Source organism: Phocoena sinus, chromosome 2, assembly GCF_008692025.1.
Source record: "Phocoena sinus isolate mPhoSin1 chromosome 2, mPhoSin1.pri, whole genome shotgun sequence".
Lineage (NCBI taxonomy): Eukaryota > Metazoa > Chordata > Mammalia > Artiodactyla > Phocoenidae > Phocoena > Phocoena sinus.
This window is the reverse complement of record NC_045764.1, coordinates 135,240,432-135,263,129: the sequence shown is the minus strand read 5'-3', so window position 1 is coordinate 135,263,129 and position 22,698 is coordinate 135,240,432. Positions and strand designations below refer to the sequence as shown.

Genomic DNA, 22,698 nt, shown 5'->3' with positions numbered 1-22,698 from the left:
TATAGGCCAGCTACCTTAAATCATTCTCTTTAACTCAGAAAAATTTTTAAATAATAACTAGGGTTCTAAGACGGTATAGAAGTTGTAAAATACAAAAATTCTACCCACATAGTGCTCGAATTCTAAAGAAGTGCAAAAAAGCAAGCTTAGATGTACTTTTTAAGTGAAAAGGTGTGTAGTTTTATTTTGTGGTTTTATCATATACAGAATTTAGAATTTTTTCTCATGGTAAAAAAAGTAGGGACTTCCCTGTTGGCGCAGTGGTTAAGAATCCACCTGCCAATACAGGGGTCACGTGTTTGAGCCCTGCCTGGTCCAGGGAGATCCCACATGCCCTGGAGCTACTAAGCCCTTGCGCCACAACTACTGAGCCTGCGCTCTAGAGCCCATGAGCTGCAACTACTGACCCCATGTGCCACAACTACTGAAGCCCGCGCAGCTAGAGCCAGTGCTCCGCAACAAGAGAAGCCACCACAATGAGAAGTCCACGCACCGCAACAAAGAGTAGCCCCCGCTCACCACAACTAGAGAAAGCCTGCACGCAGCAACGAAGACCCAACGCAGCCAAAAATAAATATAAACAAAATAAATAAATTTTTTTTAAAAGTAGCTTTTTACTTTTATGAAGTAGTTTAGCAAGACCATGTACAGTTCTGTAGACTATATACTGCACATGGGCGTGCATCTAAGAGGGCATCTTCCACTTTGCGGACGTCTTGCATTTGTGTATTATGACAACCTTCCAGCAGATGGCAGTAAAGAGGAGGAAAGATGCCGTTTTCTCCACATGGTGGACTCACGGCAATCCTGTGGTTCAGAAAAGCTTTTTTCTTCAAGGGAGGGAAATTTTTATATGAACGTTTTTCTAAATTTAACATTTCTTAAATTACATGGAAAAATATACAAAAGTAGAAAAGTGGGAAAAACGGTAAAATCAGAATAAAATATGTTCACCTATATTCATCACAAAACATGCCTCTACCACATTAGTTTGTCCTGTCTTTGAACAACAGTCACAACTTTATTGGAAGATCCTAGGTGAACAGCAATAGATTACAGGAGACACTGGTACATGCTTTGTAGGACAGTGCAGCACACAGGAGGACGCATGGCTTGTCAACGCACCCTCTGTTAAAATAGAATATTCCTAGGGGGGATTCCCTGGTGGCGCAGTGGTTAAGAATCTGCCTGCCAACGCAGGGGACACGGGTTCGAGCCCTGGTCCGGGAAGATCCCACATGCCACGGAGCAACTAAGCCCACGTGCCACAACTACTGAAGCCCGCGCACCTAGAACCCGTGCTCCGCAACAAGAGAAGCCACCGCCACCGCAGTGAGAAGCCTGCCGCACTGTAACGAAGAGTAGACTGCAACCAAGAGTAGACCCCGCTCGCCACAACTAGAGAAAGCCTGCGCACAGCAACGAAGTCCCAATGCAGCCAAAAATAAATAAACAATTTTTAAAAAGAATATTCCTACGGTATTAACAAGAAAAGTTATTCCTAATTGAGTAAAACATCACTAAATTTTAAATAAACATGATACAGCACAATAAACATTTTCTTCAAATCAAATTTTGTAGTTTAAATCATATAGTAAAAGCCTAGGGACTTTTCTGGTGGTGCAGTGGTTAAGAATCCGCCTGCCGAGGCAGGGGACACAGGTTCGATCCCTGGTCCGGGAAGATCCCACATGCCGTGAAGCAACTAAGCCCGTGCACCACAACTACTGAAGCCCACGTGCCACAACTACTGAAGCCCGTGTGCCACAACTACTGAAGCCTGTGCACCTAGAGATCGTGCTCCACAACAAGAGAAGCCACTGCAATGAGAACCCGCGCACCGCAACAAAGAGTAGCCTCCGCTTGCCGCAACCAGGGAAAGCCCACGCACAGCAACAAACATCCAACACAACCAAAAATAAATAAATAAAATTGATTCCTTAAAAAAAAAAACAAAAAAAAACCTAGATGACTTTCTATGAATCTCTCGCAAAACTGAAGTTTTATTATTTTTATTATGGATTTTTAAAAAACCAGTGATTCTCAGAATTCAGCACCTTCCATTCCATTTGACAGAGGTGAGCTGTCTGGCATATTGATGTGAGCACTTCTGGTACCTGATTTTCCGTCGCTGTTTGGAGTCTTAGACAAACCATATGGCATGTTTGATGAAAGAGTAGATTTTAAAGGAGGTCGTCCCCGTTTTGACTTCTGCCTCTCCTCATCCCTCTTTTCATCCTTTTCACTGTCTTCTTTGTTCTGGGTAACAACAACAAAATGTATGAGAAGCACCAGCCTATGAAAAATGAACAGTCTACTCCTCCAAGGAAAACTATAACTCAAAAAGGTCTGTTATGTCAACTCCTAATCTGTAGTTATGGAAAAATTAAAATTAAATCGTTTTCTAAAATATTTTTGTACTTATGTGAATATGATGTTCTACAACTTCAACTTGTAACACTGCAATTATATTGTGAAGGTCAGAGTCAGTACTTTAGAGAGCTATACACTACTCAGCTCTCCCCCTTGTTTCTTACTATTCCCTGAGGAAAAGAAAGATACGTCATCATCTCTATAGCAAAGGCTGAAAATTGTGGGCGTGCATGAGTGTACAACTGGCCAACGTATGTCTTAAAATTCAGTATCAGCTTCCAGCATTTAAAAATTAGATTTCACATTTAAAAAAATACAGTTGTCTTGAAAAATCCTAAAATCTGGCAACCCTGGGTCTGCATCCCACAGCAGAGTGGTTAGTTCCATTCTCTCTAGATGAGGAACTTGACCTCTTCTTTGTCACTCTCAGTCCTACTTTACACCCCTTTTCTAGAGAACCTCATAGGCCTTTGTGTTTGAAGTCTGTGCCCTAGGGGTCGCTGGTTTTCACCTTTCCTGAAACAGCGTGGTAATGTGTTTACATTTTTTACTTTTTAAGTTTCTGTGTTGTAGAAGAGAAAATCACAATTACTTTGAAAGACTCAAGATGATTATACAATGAGAAAACAACGTTTACAGAAAATACAATATGAATAATTCCTGTACCTATCATAAAGGATATGGCACCTATGTACATACTTTAGCTTTTTTCTTCTGTTTTTTCTTTGGTCCACCTTTGTCCAACGGCCAGATTATCCTGTCAGCCTTCACCCATTCATCATACCTTAAAATAAAGAATATATTTAAAATTCACAAGAATACCTTATTTGAAAGGTACTCACCAAATAAAAACAACAGTGAGATAGGCTAAAGAATTTGGTTCTAGCGTTGGCAGAAATGCGAAGGGCACGGACGCTAGTTTGCTGGTAACATGTGTGCCAAGTACTCTACTAGGTGTTTTATGTACCTGTCCCCAACAGGGCAAGGCAAGAGAATTTCTCAGGGAAAACAGGCTTACAGGGATAGCAGGGTAGGCAAACTCTAAATAGATTCAAGATTGTTTGAACTGCCTTCTTTTCCACAACTCCCACACACCTGAGCTTAATGAAATAAGTGATTCTGCACTGGAATTCATTCTATTGATCAAATAATGCAAAACAAGTCAGGTAAATTCAAGTTTGTAATGTGCTCAGTTCCAGATTATTTTATGAAGTCCTTTTCAACACTTTTCCTCTCAGAACTCTCTCTAGCCTCCAGTATTTCTAATACAATTTTATTCTGAATTGTACCACCTCTAAGACTGAAATTTTTTATAGATATTTCCTTTACCTACGTTTATTCTGTTTAGCTCAAGTTGAGAACTCCTCATTTTCCCCTTTCCCAAAATACTGACATCACTGCTAAATTTTAACATAGTCCAAGTTACTAATCAGGGGCAAATAAGGAATTAAACTTCCTAGAACTAAATAACAACTTTCATATTATATGAATATATAGGTATTTATAGAGCTCAGCCAGAATCTAAAATCTGAACATTTAAGCAAAAAAACTACAGGCAGTCCTTGCTTTGAACTTCACCATGATGATGGGAACCATACCCTCACTTTGTTACCGAATTACCGTGAAGTCACGCAAAAGAAGGACGCTGTTCCAATATGCGCAAGTTCAGCTGACACAGTACCATGACTACCTATATATACTATGATTTAAAAATGATCTTCTCCTGCATTAACCCAATATCTAGCATATGGAAGGTCAATGAAAACCCATAACCATGTGAATTCCAGTTAGGTAACCAGTTAGGAAGAACATGAGCATGTAATAAAATGACTGTGAAGAAGAGTCATACAGTAAAACATTAAAAAAAATGAGACAGAAGGAGGACAGAAGGGGGAAATTCTGGAAAGCAGAAAAGACACACTGATGGTAAATAAAAGTAGATGGATGTGAACTAAATAGAATCTGAGGAAAAAAGGCTACAATGGGCTGCAACTGCAAAGCAGGGACTCGAGGTTGGTAAGTGCGGTCTTTCTTCCCAAATTCAGTACATACATACAAAATAACTGGGAGATGGACGAAAAAGTTTGTTTTTAGTGTTGGCAGAAATGTGAAGGGCACAGGGGCTGGTTTGAGAAAAGAGAAAAGAAATTTTAAAGTTTTATACGCTATTCGTTAAAACCATACTCTTTTAAAATGACGTGAGAGGACAGAAACCAAACTCCCCCTCACTAAAGAAAAGTTAATGTTTACTGAGCACTTACTAACTATATTAGGCACTAATTATATTAACTTTGCATGTTAATGTAGATATTAGCACTGCTTCTCACAGAATCCCTGTAAAGTAGGTACTCTGTCTTCCCCAATTCAGATGAGGGAATTGAGGCATAACAGGGCACACACTGAGTATGTAGGGAAATTTTGGAGTACTCTGGCTCAAAGCAACTACAGGGCAAGCAGAGATACTGAACACACAAGACTTTCTAAAGGAGAAAGAAAAAAGTAGTCCCTGCCATTCAGGAACTAGCCTGGTACTATTAGCTGGGCCTTGCTGTTGCTACGGAGCTGTTCAGGCCCTCACAGCTTGGGCGTGTTGTTCTCATGTTGAATGTGAACAATTTCACAGAGAACATCAACATCAGACAGGTCTGTTCCGTGACCATAATGGATCAAGACAAAAACAAGACCACTCCCTAGTTGTGTCTCAACACAGAAAAAAACAGGAACATTTTCCAAGCCACAAAAATCACCAAGCATCCTTTTTTTTCCTGACTGCTGCTGCTTTACCAATTATAGCAGTAACCTTGCTCTAGCCTTCTCTCCTTATAGATAAGATTAAGATAACCAATCACAGAATTACCCCCCACTTCTTGACAGCATCCAGTCTAGAGCAAAGCCCCATTTCCTTAAACCCACCCCAAAATCACCTAACAGAAGCTCTGATCTAAGTCCTATCTAATATTCTTTTTTATTAATTAACCAATTCAGAATTGTTACAGTGCTTGATACAGGTTTGATTTCTGATAAATTTAATAAATAAACAAACAAACAAAACCACTTGCACTGCTGGGCGCCATGGGCCTGGCTCCCTACAGGATGTTTCCACAGAATCCTGGGCTATTGCTTTTCCCCAAGGTGGTAAGCTTTCACAGATCCACCCTCTAACTGAGGTGCCATGTGGTTCTCCAAGCTGTGTGTTCTCCCTCACTGAAAATGAGTAATAAATCCAACTTGTTCAACTACAGATGTGATCCTGGTGACCTTTGGCTGGAAGTACTGACATAGCTAGTAAAACAGTGGGAATGATAGGAGTCTTGGAAAATTCAGATACAAGGTGTGCTTTGTAAATACATATATACTATTTGCTTTAGTTCTTTAAAACGTTAAATTGATCTTTCTGAACCAATGAAAGAAATTTCAAAAAAAGAAAATAATTTCTTGCTTACCTGACATTCCATCCATAGTAATGTACCAAGTATAAAACTTCTCCATCATCAATTTCAGTGCCTTTAATACTGGCTTCATAGATTTTCTGCGTTTTCCCTCGTCCATACTTTACTTTCACTTTGGTTCCTGTTAAGCAAGGTTCTGTGTCTTCCTCATCTTCCTCCCCTTCAGAGTCACATTTGCTTTCGGTTTCTTCCCTGCAGTAAGTTATAACATTGATAATGCTACTAATAACTTAATGGAAAACAAAATAATATATGCTAAAAGAATCCAACATGTAGAAGAGTCATAACCTAATTCATGTCAGTGGAGGAGGAGAAGAAGGAGGAGAAGGAGAAGATTTTTACAGACTACTTACTAAGGACTTTACTTACTATGTCAAGGTGCACTGTACCAAAAGGAGACCCATACTTTTTAAAGGCCAATCAATAATCACAGTTAATGATGATGTGGAGTCAAAAAAGTCACTTTTGGTAAAGCAAAATAAGGACAACATGCTTTGAAAAAGTCTTTAGGATTCATATTCAAGTGCCACCTTACAGGTGAAAATGACCTAAAGATAGCTTTTAACTTCCTGCAACTAAAATGTCTTTTAAGTCTACTTTACTACTACTTTCTGCTCAATTCAGAATGGTTCTTAACCAAGACTAGTTTTTTGGTGGGCAAAATAATGAACAAGGGCTAACCACCTTAGTAACTCTATCTTTTAAATTATTGATAGTTTCTATTTTAAAGGTTTCCCCACCCTAACAAAGAAACGATACTTGAGTATTAGGCCACTTGTTATAACTGTGGCATAGCACCAGGAGAACAAAGCTTTGCATATCTAATGTTGATTCCTATTTGTTTTTATGCATCTCCCATCAGTTCTTCTTTGTTTTGATAATCAGATATAAAGGAGATTCACATAGGGAGGTCCAACAATATTTTTCATATTTTTATAAATAAAACATTCTTTATTAGCCTGGCAAGGATTCAGAAAAGATTTGCATCAAAGATCACACTAGTGTCACAAGAGTTTTAAAAACCTTATAAGGAGGTACTGTGTTCTGTCATAAACATAGGGCATTATTTTAGGGACCACTGGGGGACCCGACATGAAGAAGCTTTGATAACCCATTAGCAGTGGGAATGTTTTCTTTCCAAGGGCATCTTCCAATTATATCCTGATAAGGTAATTTCAAAACACCATGAGAAACTACTTAAGACAGAAGTCTCTATAAATAAAAAAGTTTCCTATTTCCATAATTCCTGCTACTGAATGAGAATACAGACTATGTTTGTATACTCGGTTTTTATTTAGTAAAAGGAAATACCATTCTTCATATTCAAGTCTGAAATTTTCTGTCTCTAAAATAAATATTCCATTTACATATCAATTAATTATAAAGGCTTTTCAAACCACATAGTGTGTATGTGTATATATGAGTATTACATGTTTGATGCATTACTATAAAATATACACATTTTGATGCTTATTTTTAACACATCTTCAAACTGTAATTAGGCCTTACGTTTTAGGTGGTTTATCTTTGCTTAAATTTATTGTCCGAATATTTCAAATACTATACTCACATCATTATACTCAACTCCAATTATTTCCTCCCACTTTCCCTAATCCTAATCCTATTTCACGACAGAACTTGCTTTATTCACTAACCTAATTCACATGTAATTGTGAAAGCTCCTGCACCTATTTATACTGAATCATAAAATTACCTCTCCCACCCACCAATCATTACTATTTTTCCAGTAATTTTCTCAACAGTTAATTTTCAGATGGGTGTCAGCCACTAGTCGGAGGCAGCAAGCCACTGTTCCCAATTTTGCTTAGTAACTCAAATTTCTAGAAAATTTAGCATCAAGTGATAATCAAAAAATAACTATGGAGGAGAGCTTCTATAAAAGTAAGTGTATGCTGCTGTTGCTGAATTAAAATTCATTTTTTAGTAGTGTCTAAAAATTAGTAAATCCATTTGACCACAAAGAAATGGCCAACTGAACATAGTTGGACATTACCGTGATCTAGCTAGACTGCCTAGTCATTGGTTATTTTTAAGTCAATTCAGTCCATACGTGTGTAATACATGAGGAAAAACAAAAACAGTTTTCATTCAACAGCAAACAGGATGAACATTAAAAGGCCGAAATTTAATTGTTGTGATGTGGGGCAAGAATGTACTTTCCAAACTAGAATCAGGGGTGCATGCCACTTATTCTAATACAATACCTTGAAAAAGAAAAATGTCTTAGATAAAGCTAACACACAGAAACATCTGCTAGTACTGTGCACCCATGTGTTTGTTAGCTTTCCCAAATTGTACCTTTTTTAAAATGGAATTTTTGCTGTCGCTGTTTCCTCTTGTCCACTTCCTCCATTTTTCTCCAGCTCCCTTCCCTGCTGTCAACTGCAGGACCTTTCTTTTGACTGGGTGGCGCAGCCTTCTTTGAGGCCACTGTTTAGGGCACAAGTGCTATTAAAATGGTGCGACCAGTATATTCTCCAATTCCGAAAGGCGATACACATCATCTTCACAATGTGTCTCACCTTCATTAGACAAGAGGAATGGAAGTCCCAATAAGAAAACATTCCCTCAAACCTGAATCTCTAAGCAGGAACAGAGCGCTGCTGTACCCCAGACAGGTGCTTCTGGAGAACAAATATAAGATAATGTACCTCTCTTGGCTCTTCTCTTCCTCTTCCTCTGAGTCTTTGTCAGAATCCTCCTGCTTTTTAATTTTCTTCTCCTTTTGCTTTGGTGTATTTTTTCTCCCCAGTAGTAACTCATTTTCTTTTTTCTCTGCAGTTTCATAGTCATCATCTTCATCCTTATTTTCTGTATCATTATCTTTTAATTTGTCTTCTGTTTTCTCTTCTTCAATTTCCTTTTTAATAGAATTTGCATCTCGAGCAATTCTCCTTCGTCCCTAATAGGGGGATAAAAGCTTTAAAGTAACTATCACTACAAAGGGCAAAAAAACATAGAAAAATGCATCTTTTCCTTAAACCTTCACAGCAATGACTCGTCTTCTCTCTAGCTTGAGACATGACACTGATAACCCATCAACTCCTGAACACTTTTCTCTTCCTCTCAAAAGGAAAAGAATAACCCATGTAAATTACTTAATTATGTCCAAGTGTACTATACTATGATCCCTGGCTACATACTACATAAAAAATAAAAATTTTCTCTGTGTTCACTCTATTATCTCACTTTTAATATTTCCTGACTATAATCAAATTTTTTAAATTATCTAAGTGTCAATGATGTAAGTTAATAATAATAAATCAGTCCCTCAAGTTTTTAGAAGTTCTGTCATCTCTAATTCTACTGTTTACGAAGATGAAATTAACATATCACTGTGTTTCAGTGTGATTACATTTTAGAAGGACTGAACTGTATCAATGGCCAAAAAGTGAGCTCATTTCTTTGAATGAGTATCTGGAGAGCTCACTAGGCCAGCAGTAACTTGTTATACGCCCAGCAGCTTTTATACAGTCTCTTGCTGCATGCTCAAATGACCATGAAACTGTTGAGCCATTTCATTATCTCCTAAATTCTCCTTCCAGTCAACCTCTATACACTGGCAGAATTCCCTTCTACTTGGAATAAAGTGAGGATAAAAAAAGAGCCAAGAACTTTGGGAGCACTAGAATACTTAACAATATCTCAGTATAACAAATGTTTTACCGAGTTGCCGACTATGTGCTATTTAAACATCAAAGGTCGGGGAAAAAAAGAACTTAAATGTAAGTTCCATGAGGGCAGGGTCTCTGTCTTATTTACTTCTGTAACCTCAGATCTAGACAGTGCCTGGCACATGGCAGGTGCTCTTTAAATATTTGTAGGTAAATGAATGAAAGCATCTGTTATCCATCAAAATTTAGGTTTGTATAACTTATACCTTTATCCCAGAAATCCCATTTTTAGAAGTCTGGCCTCTGTATTCAGATAAATGAGGAGAACATTTTTACAAACCTCTATACTTAGATAAATGGGGAGGACATTTTTACAAGCATATTTATTGCATCACTTTTTTTTTTTTTTTGCATCACTTTTATAATCATAAAAAATTGGACAAAATCTTGAGGAAGGTAAATTTATGATACCTCCATACTACGCAGTACTCTGCAGATGTTTTACATAAAGATGAGGAGGGTCTTTATGTAATGACAAGGAAGTATGTCCACAATACATACAAGGGATATTATTCAGTCTTAAAAAGGAAGGAAGGGCTTCCCTGGTGGTGCAGTGGTTGAGAGTCCGCCTGCCGATGCAGGGGACACGAGCTCGTGCCCCGGTCCAGAGAATCCCACATGTCGCGGAGCGGCTAGGCCCGTGAGCCATGGCCGCTGAGCCTGTGTGTCCGGAGCCTGTGCTCCGCAATGAGAGAGAGGCCACAACAGTGAGAGGCCCGCGCACCGCAAAAAAAAAAAAAAAAAAAAAAAAAAAGGAAGGAAATTCTAATGCATACATGGATGAACCTTGAAGACCTTATGCAGAGTGAAATAAACCAGTCACAAAAGGACAAATACTACATAATTTCCACTTATATGAAGTACCTAGAGTAGTCAAATTCATAGAAAGTAGAAGGGTGGTTGCCAGAGACTGGGGAAGAGAGGAATGAGGAGTTACTGTTTAACAGGTACAGTTTCAGTTTTGCAAGATGAAAAAAGTTCTGGGGATGGACGGTGGTGATGGTTGTACAACAATGTGAATGCAGTTAATGCCACTGAACTGCACATGTAAAAATGGTGAAGATGATAAATTTTATGTTATGTGTATTTACCACAATTTTTAAAAATTAAAGAAAGAAAAGAAACAAACAAACCACTTTGGATGTTTCATGAAATTCACTAGAAGATTCCATTTACTAGATGATAAAATGGACAGTTTTAAAAAATGGTTTCTGAGCAAATAAAAGAGAAGATGATTTCACCTTTTCTTTTAAATACAATTTCACTGAAAAATAAGATGCATTACAATAAGCGAACTAATCTTTGACAGTGTGATTAAATTTTCTTTCTACTTCTAAAATTTGATAAATCCTACTGTGTAGACATCATCAGACAAAGATCAAAATAGTGAGGGACAATTCCTGATTTGAGTTATATACTAATGGAGAGGAAGAGTAGAGTTAGAACATAAAACCAGTGTGCACATGACTAGGAAACAAGGCAGAGCATGAAAAACTGCCACAAGAGCTGTACAGTGTGTTGTGAAGTCAAGAGAAAGAAAAGATCCCACCTGGCTGAGGGCACAGGTATTATAAAGAGGAGATTCATGCACTCAACAACTATTTAATAAGTCCTTACTATGTGCCAGGCACTATTCTAGATGCCTGGGATCTCTCAATTAATGGAATAAACACTAATCCCTGCCCTTGTGGAGTGTGATACTAGTCCAGAGTGGGGTAAAAGAAACAATAAATAGTAAACTGAACAAGTAAGTAAATTACAGATAGGAACAGCAACGTTAGAGCGATTGCCAGTGCCAAAGAGAGGAGGCAGGTTACAATTTTAGGTAAGGTGACCAGGATAGGCTTCAGTGAGGTGACACTTTAGCAAAAGACTTGACGGAAGTGAATATCTGAGACTGACCCCAGATGAGAATGACTTGAACAAACATAAACAGAACAAGAGGAGGAATGTTTTTTCAGGCAGAAGAAATAATATGTGGTATATTTAGAGAAAGGGAGCTAGGCTAGCCTGGCTGAAGCACAACCAAATACTGGAAAATAAACTAGGTTCATAGGAGTATTTTTGTGTATATCTGAAAATGCCCATAATAAAAAGGTTAAAATAATGCTAAAAATGAACTAGATAAAACTAGTCTTAACTACTTACGCTTGGAGATTTTAATTCTGTTTCTTCTCTTTCACTTTCACTGTTTGAATCAATATTTTCCTCAGGTTCACTCTTCACTTCTACTAAAGGCATTTCTTGATCTACTTTTGGAGCCTCTTCCATGGATTCTTCTAAGTCTTTTTTTTCCTCTTTTACTTTTGGTTCATGGTGGTGAACAGTTCTGAACTGAATATTTGCAGAACGGCAGTACTCCTCAAAACCATAGAGATACCTAAACAAACAGTATTTCATTTTAAGAAATCTTAGTCTTTACATTTAACTTGAATACTATATTAAACGCACACATGTTTTTTGAAAAGGAAAACTCAAGCCTTTTTTTTACAAAGTATTTTTTCTGTTACTGATTTATTGGTGTTTTATATAGGAAAACAGACAAAAATATTGATCAGAAAATAAAATTTCTTTCCTGAAAAATCTGAGCTTGTGATAAGTGAACACAGCTGTCATAGTTTTGATGTGAAGGCTGTTCACCACAAAAGGTACAACTCTATAACATGTATCGTAATTTCAGACTATAAACACTGCCTGTACCTGTGATTTTGAAAAGAAAATCAGAACATGAAAAATGGAGTAAAGCAGACTTGGTACACTGAAATAACTTTCAATCACAGTATTTATTAACCGAAACCTTTTTATATACTTTCTCTGACTTTAATGTTCTTCGACTGATGTGTTCTTATTTAACTGTTAACAAATTAAGTGGAAAATACTCCTTGTAAATATGTATTCTTTGATGAATAAACTATACTACTTACTTTCTATAAGCAGTTTTTACATTGTAGGAAGCAGCTGAATTCAAAATAGGAATGCCAAGGTCCATATAAATTTGCTTCCATACAGCACCACTATCAATCTGGAAAATTAAGTTTTTATTTGTTAATGTTTGCAAAGGGAAATAATCTTTACACTAATACTGTATGTTCATTAAGAAAATGTGCTTATTACCTAAAGTACATATTATAGTGCAACATCAGACAATTTAACTTTGCATTACAGTCTTACTTACCTTGTCACATCCACCTTGATGATAAACCAGTCTGAAGAGTTTGAAGAGATTGAGATCTTTATAGCCCAAAACAGGTGGTTTGTTGATTGGAGTACCTTTTAAATATCAGAGAGCAGAAATACCATGTTAATTCCAACGGAAAATACTAAGTTGAAAACAAAGCTTATCAATTTCTAATTTCCCAAATATCACTAATCAGAGGCATATATTTAAAGGACCTCAAATTATATAAGACAACACAAAATATTCTCTATATTCTTTACACAGTATTGTGGTGGTCTTTAGTTTTACTGCCACAACTAATAAAATAACCTCTCTAACTGCCACTGAATTGGATAAAACTAAATCAAACCTTGGGCCTGCAAGGTGTAGCCAATGATGTTGCTGGTTCAAGAAGCCTGGGCAAGAAAACATACAATGGAAAGGGCACATTTTAGGCCATGGTTCCATTTTGAATGCTTCAACACAAACGTTAAGATGGGTGGCAGTCATCTGAAGGATCATTGCTGAAGGCCACTAGAACTGATTTATCTGAGGATTTCCAGGACTTACATAATGCCAGTAAGTATGATGATTTATAAAGCTTCTATTTCTTCTAACTTTATTAGAAATCCTACTCCATTTAGATAGGGGCTATTATGTTTAATTTGCTGAGACCAAGGATCAGACTAGTTCACTTGCCACAAAAACGCCATTAGTAAATAATGGGTATGTAAATTCACATTGTGATTGTTCACTTTCTATTACTCAAATATTATTATAATATTTTCTGGTTTCATAAGTCTCAAGAAGATAAAATTTAACTATACCAAAACTACTTTTCCTCTACATTTGTACTCAAACTAGACATTAGTAGTTGTCTTTATTCCCAATACTATTATTATCAGCTATAACTGATTCTTAGGCTTGAAATCCAAATCCCTGTACCATGATTTGAACAAAAATAATACATAAACCTAGAATATAAAACAGTAAAAGAAATGTCTACTTTTTTTTTTTTTTGGCCATGCCGCACTAGTTCCCAGACCAGGGACTGAACCTGGGCCCTCAGCAGTGAGAACGCTGAGACCTAATCACTGGACTGCCAGGGAATTCCCAGAAATGCCTGCTTTTAAATAATAAGCATGAAAATACCTCTGTCTTCCATAAACTTATAAAGCTGTTGAAGGAAGCTGTCCCTCTCTTCAGGATCAGGTTCTTCCTCAGGCTGTAAAGATAAACTATATAAATATACAGAACAATGAATAGGAGATACACTGTCTTCTTCGTTTTTTGTTTTGGGAAACCAAGGTAAGGGGATAAAATTTTAATGAAGCCAGAAAATATGAATTTTTCTCAAAATCCTACAATGCCATACTTTAATTCATATTTTGATAGAGCTGGTTTGATGTGACTGTCAGGATATACAATCTCTACTCTTCACCCCATTTATCACTTGAAGCTTCCCATTAATTATCTCTGTGGGGACTAAGATTAGCCATGAGGAAAAGGTTTAGGAATGGGGTGAGAGTGTTTTCACCTCATCTGGTGTTTTTTTAAAAATCCTCAAAATAGCATGTGGCCCATAGGAATATACCGATAGATAAGCATAATAATTACAAATGTATTTATTATTTTAAAATAATCCACATACTAATATTAAAATTTTGTTACTGTTGAATGAATATAAACCAGAGGCTGCGAAGTCACATGGCAAATGTTTTTTGTTTGGATAGCACAATGTTTTAAAGAAATTTAAAAGCATGTAAATGAGCCATATAAATTTTATTTTGTCCCAGACTCCACCAGCCCCTCTTGTATCACAGTAGCCTGCTTTTCTCATTTGCCTTTCTTGCAGGGCCTCTGTAGTTGACTTTGCAACCCCTTAAAATAGAACAATGAAAATTATTTCTTAAGGAAGGAAACTAGATACATAACTACAATTTAGTTCTACGGAAAAAAAAATTAATGGAAACATTCATACAGAAACAACTATTCCTACAAATACCTATTTGTGTGTTACATTTTACTAATTATATAAACCTAATGATTTCTTCTTATGCAAACAAATGGATTTTGGGTTTTAATAAAATATTTCCTTTTCTGATAGACTACTTATAAATTAATATTTGGGAAAATTCTTGAAGTTTAACAATACTATGGAGAAACAAAGATAACACTGATATATTTCTTTCATATAAATTATCATAATTTAATTTCAGAGTACTACTTTTTTTTTTTTTAATAGATTTATTTATTTTTGGCTGCAATGGGTCTTCGTTGCTGCCTGCGGGCTTTCTCTAGTTGCAGTGAGCAGGGGCTGCTCTGCGTTATGGTGCGCGGGCTTCTCATTGCGGTGCCTCTCTTGTTGTGGAGCACGGGCTCTAGGCGCGTGGACTTCAATAGTTGTGGTGCATGGGCTCAGTAGTTGTGGCTCGTGGGCTCTAGAGCGCAGGCTAAGTAGTTGTGGCACACAGGCTTAGTTGCTCCGCGGCATGTGGGATCTTCCCGGACCAGGGCTCGAACCCGTGTCCCCTGCATTGGCAGGCGGATTCTTAACCACTGTGCCACCAGGGAAGCCCCAGAGTACTACTATTTTTCCATGTTTCAAAACAAGAATTCAGACTTTTGTCTTTCAAAGCCATATTCAAAGCAAAGGCAACTGTCAAGCAATAAATATTGAGTGCTCACAATCCAGAGAGGAAAAAAAATTTTTTAAGTTTTTAACAGCTAATAATATAGCCAAGATCAATAAACATGTAGTTAATTAAAATATATTTAAAAAAACATGAGGCAATCAAGGTCGATTAAAATATATAATATAAAAAGCATGAGGCAATCAACGGAAAAGTATTTCCCTCAGTACAGTCTTTTTTTTTCTTTCAGTACATTCATGAAGAATGACTTACAGGGCTTCCCTGGTGGCTCAGTGGTTGAGAATCTGCCTGCTAATGCAGGGGACACGGGTTCGAGCCCTGGTCTGGGAGGATCCCACATACCGCGGAGCAACTAGGCCCGTGAGCCACAACTACTGAGCCTGCGCGTCTGGAGCCTGTGCTCCGCAAGAAGAGAGGCCGTGATAGTGAGAGGCCCACGCACCGCGATGAAGAGTGGCCCCCGCCGGGCACAACTAGAGAAAGCCCTCGCACAGAAACGAAGACCCAACACAGCAAAAATAAATTAATTAATTAATAAACTCCTACCCTCAACATCTTCTTTAAAAAAAAAAATGACATAGCATCGGAGTACTTTCAGTTTAACAAAATTTAAGAAACCTAATTCGAAGTTCTAGTAAGCCTCAAAAATTAGCAATACACGGGCTTCCCTGGTGGCGCAGTGGTTGAGAGTCCGCCTGCCGATGCAGGGGACATGGGTTCGTGCCCTGGTCCGGGAAGATCCCACATGCCACAGAGCGGCTGGGCCCGTGAGCCATGGCCACTGAGCCTGCACATCCGGAGCCTGTGCTCTGCAACAGGAGAGGCCACAATAGTGAGAGGCCCGCGTACCGCAAAAAAAAAAAAAAAAATTAGCAATATACAGACTTAATAGTTAGCAGTATACATACAGACTTAATAATCACTACAGAGTAATAAAGGTCTTTACTAAATACTCAGATCAAGACATGGCAATTTTTTTCCCCAACTGCATTAAAAAATTTTGCTTTTACAAGGTTGTGAGAACAACTGCCAATGAGTTAACTCAAGAAAAGAGTAATCTGGTAGCCTAAGAATCATTTCAGATACTAATTTTAAGGACTTCTGGTATGGGGAAAAAAATAAAAACAACTTATACCAGACTGGGTCTACGCTTTGCCTGTCCCTCGTAATCACAATAGTCTCTCCTCAGACTAACACCTCATTTTTAGTATTTATGATCTTACAGAATTCAAAGAAGACTGTTGTATGCAGTATATGTAAAAGCAATTGTTTTTAAAAAGCACTGGTTTGAAATCAAAGTTTCTTCCAAAAGCAAGTAAACAAAATGAACCCATCAATTGCAAATAAGGTATTTATTAAGGTTTTACCAAACATTTGATAAATTCTTAATTAAGAATATAGTTTTATAGATAAAAATCGGTAGTTTAAATTCATTGGAATTAAAAGTTAGTAGATGTCAAGAGTGTTTTAAGTACCATGAGAAACTATGGCCATAAAATTTTAAGTTCAGAATGCAGTTATCAGGTGTAAAAACAAGATATAAATGAATAAAGAATTCTACTTAAAAACAACTGCCTGCTTGAAAGGAAATTTATTTCGAGTAAAAAAAAAAAAAGATGCTATAAACAAAGTTTTAAATTTACCTGATGGTCTTTGCAAAACTCAAAACTGCTTAATCTCTTACAATAAGTAATTCTTCACAATCATTTTTTTTTCAAAAACAGCTGTCTTGTTAGTCACCTTAGAGTAAAATTGCACATGGTAGAAAATGCCTCCAACTTGAAGACTCTGCCTTTAAGACTTTTGTATGGGGGTGGCACTTGTTATCACAGTACCTGCAGGGTCTCTCTCCCGGTTGGGAGCCAAGAGGGTTTTCCATCCCTCAAGGGTTCTGAAGTGGGATAGGGCTATAATAATGGGAGGTGGAGCCCACTAGACTGCTGTTGAGCCTTCTTCCCTTCATTTAGTCAAGGATGTGAAGAGTAACTATGCACCCCGTAAAATGCCAGGGCAGGGAAGGGCGCTAAGAATATAGAAGAGGCATGAATATGATCAAAATTTTAAGAAACTTACAATTTTAGTTAGCAGGAGCATAACTTCCTAGTATTATAGTAGTTGTATATCTATCTACTACTAGATTATGTATTTTCTGACCTTGGACACTATGTCTTCAAATACAGCTCAAGCATTTTTGATAGTTACCATGAATCACAGACTTTTGCAAAAGTATTGCAATTCAAATCAGAAAACTTTTGGCCCTCAAGTCTGGCAGGAGGTGTGGAAATGTAAAACCAGCCAATTCGACAAAATGTGGTAAGTGTTGTAAAATACATAAAAGAATACAGGAGCAAGGTGAGGGGATGAATGGTTCTGCTGGGGCTGCGGTGATGGTGGTAATAGTAGGGAAAGCCTCAGAATGGGAAGAGCATACAGCCCGGGAACAAGAGCAAACAGGATAAACATGAGGCTTGCAAAGGCAGGCTGTGATTAGGAAAGGACTTTGTAATGATATGTTAGAGAATCAGAACTGGACACTCTGGGTAGATGTGAGGTTTGAGAGAGCTAGAGAGGAATTAGGTCAGATTTGTATTTTTAAAAGTTCTCTGAGTTTGATGGATTGGAAGGGAAAGGGGAGCTACTGTCACAGTCCACAAAGAGAGGATCAATGCCTGAATTAGTCTTGCCACCTGATGATGGAAAGATGACCCCTCCCCCTGAAGCAGAGAGAAAAGAGAGCATGGGAGAGTGAGAGAGAGGTGTTAATGCTGAGATTTTTTTTTAGTTTAGGTTATTCATGTTTGTTGTCCTCAAAGTTTCAACATGTTATAAGTGCTCAATAAGTTCCATGAAGTTAAAGACATGCTGATTTTAGTCAGTTTTATTGTCAATGACTGGTATTTACTTTTATTTTTATTTTTGTGCCCCCAAATTAATTTATTCCAAGAGGAATCTATTTTTATATTTCTAGTTTTAAAAAACCTACTTCGATGCAGTACAGAGGGACAGACTGGAGTAGGGAAAGCATGGACATGGAAAGAACAAGTTGCTACTGCACCAGTCTAGCTAGGTGAAAAGAAGAGTGGCTTGAACTAAGGTGACAGAGAGTAGGAACTGAAGGAAGTGGGCAAATTTGAGAGCTATAAAGTAAGTAGAAGAGACAGGATCTGATGTCTCATTGGATAGGGAGGCAAGAGTGAGAGGATTAAGGTTATCTAGCTTGAGTAATTGGGGGGATGGTGCTTCTATTCAAGTGAATTAGGAACAAACAGGGAAAGGACAGGTTTTGGGGAAAAGATGAGTGCAGTCTTGCACATACAGAGTTTGAGGACTTACAAAATATGAAGAAATTCTCATTGGAATTTTAATATAAATGTCTGGAGTTAAGAAAGAGACATCTTTGATGCACATATAGATTTGGAGTCATTACATCATTTAGTTACGAAGTAAACCAGAAAAAAATGCAACGTCATGTATGTCAAGTGATTTAAGAAGGTAGGCATGTCAAAGATGCTGAATGCCTACTAGGGAGTCAAATGAAATCATGACAAAAATTTGTTGGACTTAGCACGAAAATTTGTTGGAGGTCACTGGTGACCTTAGTTAAGTTGTTTTAGGTGTGGTGGAAGTACAAGATGCACTGCAGTGAATTAAGAGTGAACGGGGGGCAGGGTGGTAGTGTCAGGAAATAGAACGGTGTATATACCTCTGAGCAATCTGGCCATAAGGTGGAGGGGTTGGTGGAAGGAATCTGGACAGGTTGCTAGAAGGTTGGAAGAGATGTAAGCATGTTTTTAAAAGCTGGTAAGAAAGCTACAACACAAAGGAATAGATTAAAGATGCTGGAAAGAAAAGAGATACTTCACAGTCTAAGACAAGAAAGAAGGGAATGAGATCCAGAGCCTAAAAAGATGGACTCATCTTACAGAAGAGGACAACATACTATCAATTGTACATTAAGGGAAGGAGAGCAGGCAGGTGGGGTTTAGAGCTGGCTCCCAATTTGAAGCTCCTAGTTTCTTTCCAAAGTGAGTGGAGTGGGGGTAGCATTGCTGGCTTAATGGAGGAGATAATGATTAGATTATAGAAACTGAGAACCGACCAATAGTATTGAAGGCCCAGTGAAATTTGTTCATCATAAAATTTAGAGTGGAACCATTCTCTGTCGTGTACACTTAAACAGAAAATTTCAGAAACCACATGTCATGCCTAATATATTCATTATGTGGTAAGACACTGTTTTATAATTTCACAAAACAGTTTACAAACAACCTGCCTATAATAAATTAGTAATTCCCCCCCCCCCATTTTAAAAGGTACATATATCTTACTTTCAGTCATCAAGCTGTGGTTCACATGCTATCAAATCTAAGGTTTTAAAATCAGTCTTACTAACACAACTATAAAATACCTTTTTCTATAAGTACATTAAAATGTAGGTGTATTTGTGTGTACAAATGTGCAATCCTCATTAATCTGATGAGGTGATCCTAATTTGGTTAGAGTCTTATGCTAACACTGTGAAGAAAGGTTTTGCTAAAGACATTAGGACATTTTTGCTTGCTTATTTAACAGGCTACACTTGAAGACCTTAGCAGATAAGTTATTACATTTGAATGCAAGCTAAAGTCTCAGTTATTCATTGAAGGTTGGCTTTATAGGGTCTGCTTAGAAACACCTGATTGGCAGCTGGAGTTATTAGATATACCTAAAATACTAATATTACCTTTAAATTTTTCTGTAAATTTTATTGACTTAACAGGATTTTCCTGAGTTATCAAGCATTTACTATAGGTTTATACCCAAAGTGATCTCGAAAGATTACTAACAAATGCCTTTATGGTTATCTACAAAAAGGCATAAATACACAAAAAACACTTGATTTAAACATTAAAAAAAAAAAACTCACATTTCGATGAATTAAAAAGTTCAAGCACTTATGATTTTTTAATAGGGGAATGTAATCCTAGGAATTAAATTTAACAGTGATCCCTAGAAGTTCAACGACTGAGAAATGGGTGTCAATACTTCTAAACAAAAAAGGGCATTTCTTGGGCTTCCCTGGTGGTGCAGTGGTTGAGAGTCTGCCTGCCGATGCAGGGGACACGGGTTCGTGCCCCGGTCCGGGAAGATCCCACATGCCGCATAGCGGCTGGGCCCATGAGCCATGGCCGCTGAGCCTGCGCGTCCCGAGCCTGTGCTCCGCAACAGGAGAGGCCAAAAAAAAAAAAAAAAAAAAAAAGAGCATTTCTTATAAAAATTCACTAAATTCTAATTTTCATTACTAAATATGAAATTAGAGGAGATTTTTGAAAGGGCCCAACATATAAGCCTACCTATAGCAAACCAAAAGGATAAAAGAACTAAGACTAGTCAAATTCCCACCTGATATTCAGTTTTCTAAACATTCACCTATTTATTTTACCCTTAGACAACTCTCCTACATTCATCCAAAGTGAATATAAGTCAGGAGTAAATGAATACCTGACATCATTGTTTATGTTTACACGAACTTTTCAATCAATTTCAAAGCTCAAAAGGAAATTCAGTAATATCTTTTCTAATATAAAAATGTCCTAACAAAAGACATTTAAGTAATACCCACAAAAATATTCTCCAGATCCTTTTTCAATATAATTATCAATGACTTAAAATGTAGAGTCATCAATATAGGTAGGACCTACTTCCTGTCAGACTCTCAAGTCTCTTCCTACCCAGTAATAGTATGAAATATATTTCTTGTACTCAAATCCTGAACTACCAATGCTTAGGAATTCAAAATAATATTAAGTATAAAAGATGCTCCTCCACAGTAAGTCTCAAATCTCCTGATTAAGGCTATGTTAGGGTACTCAAAGTATCAAATATAAAAACAATGTGCACTGCCCATTAGTACTGCAGAAGTATCTAACACTTGTATGATTCTACTGCATAAAATTTACAAACACCAAATGGCTGGCTAAAGTATTGTTACAGTGGTTTACAGAATATTATAAAAGATCTTTTTGATCATTGTCAAGCAACATTAGATCCTCATGGAAAGCATAGCATAATTACATTTTGGGAAGAATATGATCTGTAATGTAAATATAACAGCTTAGCCTCACTTATATAGTAAAGGCCTGTAATGACTAAGCCAGGTAGGCCCTGGCTTATCAGATTTTAATTCATTTTATACCATATCCATTTTTTTCCTTTGCTAAATATAGATTAAGCTGCTTTTCACTTTTACAATATATCAAATTTTTAAAAATTACTGTCCAAGACAGGTTAGAATGATTCAGCATCTAAATCTTAAATCCAAGAGCAAGAAATGCAGCTGATTTTTTTTTTTCTAAAGCAACCCAACCTCACTAAAGAAAATCTACTTGTACAGCCAGAGGAAAAGAGGAAATTAGTTTCTATTAGGTAATTCAATGAAGTATATGCATGAAAATGAATATCTGAAAAATAGTTTTAAATAATCATATAATCAATGACTACATTTGCGATTGTGCTTTTCTTTCTTTAGTAGATGAAAAGCATCTTGGTTCACTTAATTTTAACAGTTCATAATTTAAGTAATACATTTTAAGAAGATACTATCCTTACAAAGGTCCTTACCTTTTTAAATTTCTTTACTTACTACCTGCAAACAATAGGTAACAGAGCTTGCCTCTGCTCTTCATTCTTTTTTACTAACATTTACTCACAGCTTAAATAAAACATTATTACTTTTACAAAATTAATAGCTATAATAAGACCACTATTTACTACTTACTATTTTACAGCCATACTCTCTACCCTTACTACTCAGCCTTTTTAACCCTCTTTGTTTAAAATTTCAGGTTTTTTGGGGGGGTGGGGATCAGGGAAAATGCATTTTGAAAGGGATACAAATCAAAAGTATTAGCAAAAATAAAGAGACTATGTATTTCAGTATTTGGCAATATAAGATCCTAACTTCCATGTTTCAATGTTAATTTAAAAAAAAAAAAAAGCAAAACCAGACTCCAACAGTTCACACCCTGAAAATGTGGCCTATTTACCCTGAAAACATATAATCTATAAATAAATACAGATAAAATACAAAAATCACATTTAATATTTAGACTTTAAATCCCAAATTTTTCCAAACTGTCATTATCATTTTCATTTCAAACTCTACCTTATGTTTCAGAAAAATAGCCTTCATCCTCTGATATTCTAAAAATAGACTCCTACTGTCTCTTTTACATGAAACAATTACGCTTGGTTACGAGTCCTACCATATCAGCCAAATCATCAATACCTAAAATTCTTATTTAACCTCATTTTTGGCAATCAAAATGGTAATATATAAAAAAAATCTTACCTATATGCTGCATTTTCTTTCACATGTAAAATGGTTAGAT

General features: G+C 36.9%; 1 protein-coding gene across 1 annotated transcript in view; it reads right to left on the bottom strand.

Annotated features, from left to right (window-relative positions):
- ARID4A (AT-rich interaction domain 4A) overlaps positions 1–22,698 on the bottom strand; it is a 58,830-nt gene that overhangs the window by 12,897 nt on the left and 23,235 nt on the right. The window contains exons 12-19 of the mRNA XM_032622098.1: positions 13,827–13,899; positions 12,693–12,787; positions 12,442–12,539; positions 11,666–11,897; positions 8,495–8,745; positions 5,817–6,014; positions 3,073–3,157; positions 2,118–2,259 (exon numbers count right to left, since the gene is read on the bottom strand). Of these exons, the coding sequence (XP_032477989.1) occupies positions 2,118–2,259; positions 3,073–3,157; positions 5,817–6,014; positions 8,495–8,745; positions 11,666–11,897; positions 12,442–12,539; positions 12,693–12,787; positions 13,827–13,899 (1,174 nt within the window). The remainder of the gene's footprint in view (positions 1–2,117; positions 2,260–3,072; positions 3,158–5,816; positions 6,015–8,494; positions 8,746–11,665; positions 11,898–12,441; positions 12,540–12,692; positions 12,788–13,826; positions 13,900–22,698) is intronic.